Source organism: Arachis duranensis, chromosome 5, assembly GCF_000817695.3.
Source record: "Arachis duranensis cultivar V14167 chromosome 5, aradu.V14167.gnm2.J7QH, whole genome shotgun sequence".
NCBI lineage: Eukaryota > Viridiplantae > Streptophyta > Magnoliopsida > Fabales > Fabaceae > Arachis > Arachis duranensis.
The window spans coordinates 11,803,765-11,809,348 of NC_029776.3; the positions used below are offsets into that span (position 1 = coordinate 11,803,765).

At 40.4% G+C, this 5,584-nt stretch overlaps 1 protein-coding gene across 1 annotated transcript in view; it reads right to left on the bottom strand.

Annotated features, from left to right (window-relative positions):
• Positions 1-3,698: 3,698 nt before the first annotated feature.
• Positions 3,699-5,584, bottom strand: part of LOC107488085 (protein IQ-DOMAIN 22) — a gene marked incomplete in the record, with an annotated part of 3,119 nt that continues 1,233 nt past the window's right edge. Inside the window, 3 exon segments of the mRNA XM_016108780.3 lie at positions 3,699-4,442; positions 4,537-4,617; positions 4,705-4,878. Of these exon segments, the coding sequence (XP_015964266.1) occupies positions 3,846-4,442; positions 4,537-4,617; positions 4,705-4,878 (852 nt within the window).

Genomic DNA, 5,584 nt, shown 5'->3' on the forward strand with positions numbered 1-5,584 from the left:
TTTAGGGTTTCCCCTAGGTTGGCTCCTATGTAAGTGTTTTTTCCTTCCTCTTTACCAATCTGTATCTCCTCGGTCTTTCCTCCCGGTTGTGGACGCAGCTCTTCTCTGGCCCTTGTGCCGCCGAGCTCTATGGTGTGGACTTCTTTGCCCTTTCCTCTCAGATTTAGGCTTTCGTTGTAGCATTTTCTTGCCAATTTTTGGTCTCCCCTCACCGTTGCTATTCCCGCTGGGGTCGGGAATTTCATGCAAAGGTGGGGAGTGGATACCACTGCTCCGAGGCGATTAAGGGTAGTCCTGCCAATTAAGCCATTATAGGCTGACCCTTCATCAATGACTATGAAGTCTATACTCAGAGTCCTTGATCTTTTCCCTTTTCCAAAAGTGGTGTGAAGGGGCAAGAATCCCAGTGGTTTGATTGGCGTGTCCCCTAATCCATATAGGGTATCGGGGTAGGCTCTCAACTCTTTTTCATCTAACCCTAGCTTGTCGAAAGCGGGCTTGAAAAGGATGTCTGCCGAGCTTCCTTGGTCTACTAGGGTTCTGTGGAGATGGGCATTGGCTAGGATCATAGTTATCACCACGGGATCGTCGTGCCCGGGGATTATCCCTTGCCCATCTTCTTTTGTGAACGAAATAGTGGGGAGGTCGGGTGACTCTTCCCTGACTTGATAGACTCTTTTGAGATGTCTTTTGCGAGAGGATTTAGTGAGCCCCCCTCCCGCAAATCCTCCTGAGATCATATGAATATGTCTCTCTGGAGTCTGCGGCGGTGGATCTCTTCTATCCATATCATCTCGCTTTCTCTTTCCATGGGTGTCCGACCTTTCCATGAGATATCTGTCAAGCCGACCTTCTCTGGCCAGCTTTTCTATCACATTTTTGAGGTCGTAACAGTCGTTGGTGGAGTGACCATATATTTTATGGTACTCACAGTCGTTAGTGGAGTGACCATATATTTTATGGTACTCGCAATAATCGCTGCGGCTTCCCCCTTTTTTATTTTTAATAGGTCTAGGGGGTGGCAGCCTTTCGGTGTGGCAAATCTCTCTGTATACATCCACTATAGAAGTTTTTAGAGGAGTATAAGAGTGATATTTCCTGGGCCTCTCGAGACCGAGTTCTTATTTTTTCTTGGCTTTCCTTTCCCTCTCCTTAGTTGAGGGAGGGGGTCCAGGTCGCCAACTCAGGTCCCTTAATTTGGCATTCTCTTCCATATTGATGTACTTTTCAGCCCTCTCTTGTACATCACTTAGAGAAACGGGGTGCCTTTTAGATATGGACTGTGAGAAGGGACCTTCTCTGAGCCCATTGACTAGCCCCATTATGACTGCCTCTGTGGGCAGGTCTTGGATCTCCAAACATGCTTTGTTGAACCTTTCCATATAAGCTCGTAAAGACTCTCCGACCTCCTGTTTTATTCCCAGGAGGCTCGGTGCATGTTTTACCTTGTCTTTCTGAATTGAGAACCTCATCAAAAACTTCCTTGAGAGGTCTTCGAAGCTGGTGATTGATCTCGGGGGAAGGCTATCGAACCACTTCATCGCTGCTTTTGATAAAGTGGTCGGAAAAGCTTTGCATCGAGTAGCGTCGGAGGCATCGGCTAGATACATCCGACTTTTGAAGTTGCTTAGGTGATGCTTTGGATCCGTGGTTCCATCATAGAGGTTCATATCAGGGCTTTTGGAGTTTCTCAGAACTTTTGCCCTCATTATGTCCTCGCTGAAAGGATCTTCTCCGCCCGAGAGTTGTTCTTCTTGTTCGTCGCGGAAGTTGTGACTCTTGAGGGAGGATTCTAGCTGTGAGAGTTTTCTTTCTAACTCTTTTCGCCGCTCCATCTCCTCTTTGAGGTACTTTTCCGTTTCCTTTTGCTTCTCCCGCTCTTGCTCCAATTGTTCCAGGCGGCTGTGGACTAATCCCATTAGTTCAGCTACGTGCGATGGTCCGCCTTTCTCTGATTCGCGCCCATCTGAGGAATTTACCTTCGGGTTCTTCACTCCGGAGGTGATTTCTCTATGTTGATTATTAACTTCCTGGTGTAGAGCTAAATCCGCATCGTTATTGCTCATGTCCAGGTTCTCTTGTTCAGAATCTGTTTCCACATGGCCTTCTTCGTGGGATCTGTCCGCCATCAATGGATGATCTCTCGGGTCCCCGGCAACGGCGCCAATGTTACGGTGGGTAACCGGAGATTGCCTGAATGGACGGCGTTGGCTGGCCCAAATACGTGAAGGAGGAGGTTTACGTGTGAGTGTGCAACTTGGGAGTCTCCGTCCGACTTGTGCTCGTGAGTGAATGGGGGGTGGTACCTGCAAAGACACTCCGATGCTTAAGTTAGCAAGAGTGTGAGCAGGTCCAGAGAGTATTGGGCTTAGAGATACCTGAGGGGTGTCAGTGTATTTATAGTGGTGAGCCAATAACCACCGTTGGTGTAGTGCCGTATCTTTAGGATATTAACCGTCCGATTATCTTGGGGAGGTTAAGATATGGCTTTAGGAAGCGGTTAGAGAGATTTTAGGGGCGGTTACTCATTTGAATGAGCGTTTATCTGCCAGCTAATCTCATACCCGACTTCTTTAAGGCAAGTCGTGGTTGATACCGACTTCTTATGTGAAGGTCGGTACTTAGCTAGGCTTAATCCTTTAGACTAGGCCTTTTATTTGGACCTGGGCCTTTGACATTGGGGCAGGGTATGAACAATTTTTATTATTATTTATAATTAATTTTTTATTTAATTTATCATTTCTAATAAGAATAATAATACATATTATAAAAAATTAAAATAGTAAATAGTGTATAAAAATTAGAATAGTTGTTTTATTCTCAGTATTTATTTAAAAAAAAATATAGAAAAATCAATAATAACTAGCAATAACCTAAACGTGCATTGAGTAAACGCAGAAGCTATAATTTCATGCTTCCAGTGAATGAGCTTTTGGGATGTAGAATCACGTTAGTGTTTAGAGAAGAAAAGTTGCCAAACATCAAAGAACAATGTTCAAAGCACTGAAACACACTTTTATCCTCTCCAACGTGTTTTACAAACACACCCTAATATGAGTCACGGATACTTAAGTTAAAAATTCAAACAAAGTAAATTGAAACTTTAAAAATCAGATTAAAACTCGAATATAACTTCAAAACTGAACTTTAACTTAGGTAGTGATTAATTTAAATGAGAATCAAATAAATCAAAATTCAACATAATTTTTATCAATGTTTTCAAATTCGAAATTTCTATACCAAAATTAACTAGGATTTCTCTTTAAATTAAAAATTTAATAAAATAGTGACTTTAATTATCTTAACCAATGTCCTAATTAATTACTTTTATGTCTTAAAAAAACAGTATATGTGAAGAAAATAATCAATTTGTCTACTTTAATAAATAGTTATTTTACTAAAATGAAAGAAACTATTTTTTTAGAATTTTTTAAGAATTAATTAATATTATATATATTTTATTATTAAAAAAATTTAATAATTAATTTATTATTTTTTTTGTTTTGATCTAAATTAAATGTTTTTTATTGTTTTAGAAAAAAAATCTTTTAAAAAATTTAATAATATATGATTAGAAACACCGAATAAATTATATAAAAACCAATTAAAACACAACATAAAAGATGAAATAAACGTTTTACCCGAGTGGTCACCATGAAGATTACCACATAAAGCAAAAAGTACTAGTCGTCTTATAGTAAGCCATTTTAAATTTTTAACACATGGAATATATATGGCTGATCATACAAGTATAGTGCTTAAGAATCAAATCAAAAGCCTAGCTAGGTTAGCGATCACATTGACACTACACAAAAGATAACACTGAGAGAAGCATATACATAAATTCAGTATCTATATCCGAGGGGCAATCCAAGGTTGTCCAAATGCCCAGAACCTGGATAGGCTTTGCTAGTGAAGCTTGCACGCATTGTAGATGATACCCTTTGTGTTTGCGAGAACCTATTGAATGAACCACACCTCTCATATTGGAGTCTTTGTTTTGGTGCACTCAAAGATCTTACCTTGGCTTTGGAAGATTCAGTGTAAGCCATGTAACTTGGATAGTACTCACAACAACCACTACTTAGGTAGCTTCTATTAGAGCCGTCACTCTTTGTGGGAGTATAAGTAAAATTGACAGCATCACACACTGAATTCTCCTCAACTTCACAGGAATATGGACTATGACCCGATTGATGAGATGTTGAGTCCCTTGTGGTGGCGAAACTCTGCCTGTAATGATCTGAAACCAATGGCTGACTCGTCGAGTCGAAGAGATTTCCGCGTTTCGAATTTTTGTGTGCTTTTCCAGAGTCAATTTCGAAAATCCCCGCGCTTCTTTCATCATCCATGCTACAAGTCCTTGTCCATGATCTTCGTTGCGTCCACGATCGTTCTATCTCTCGATTGCCAATGGTGACATGGGATCTAGAACCATTTCTCTACAATAATGACATGAATGCTCTGATAAGTTAACTCCCTAAATTTGTTCCCGGAAGAGTAAAACTATAAACAAAGAAAAAAGAAAAAAAATACCTTGAGTACTGATGGCGAGTGATTATATTCCATGCTGGAAGAACGGACTGGTGTTTCAAATTTCTCTGGTGTTGCTGGAACCTGTAAAACGTGACCAAATTTCTCAAGTGGTTCGTATGATATTCATCCAATGACAAGCATGATTATCCAGAGAAAAAAGATGCTTACATGGAAGTGAGGGGCCTGCAAAATTTGGGCCCGGCAGGCACGGGCACGGGCCTGAGCTCGTAAGAGAGTTTGCATTCTTTGCAGCCACTGTGCAGTGCGCTTCCTCTCAATGTGACCTCTCACCAACGCTTGCAGCTTCACCAATCCTTTTAAGGCTCTTAGTGCTCTCCTTGCCTTCCATTTTCAACATCAAACACCAAAATGTGCACAATTACTTAATAAATATCTACATTTATTTCAACAAAAATGGGAACAAAGATAGAGCACCTAAAACAGTCTTAAATAATTAGATACATAATTGGATAACAAGAACTAATTTTGTAAGTAAGATTGTAAAACCAAATTAAGAGTTAAACGGTAATAGGATTAATTAATAATGGGGGATGGCATGACATAAAGAGGACAAGGACATCACAACAACAACACTACCCGCCCACAAAGGGAGAAGAAAGAACACTTCTGTCGGGCAACATTAATATAAACCATGCTAACTAAATTCTGAAAATTAAAAATTCATCCTGAGTGTGGTGAATAATGACACACAAAAGGACGAACATATATCTCAATGAAGGAAAAATAAAGGCAGAGACAAGAGAAGTTGGGGTTGTTTGACTCCCCATTATCTGTCCCCTCACACACCAAAGTAAATAGGGGGGCAGATGGGAGAAGAACTGAATCGTTGTAAAATGAGTTTCATAGTGCTCAGATGAGAGGGACCAACAATTTATGTTTTATTGAATGAAGTGCTAAGGAGTGAAAACCAAGGCTCTCTCCCCATCCATCAGTGATCACAACTCACAAGACAATTAATTGTGAACGGGGCAGCAACCAGCAACTCATAAAGAAAAAGGAAAGAGGGTTCAGCAATGATGCTGATCGA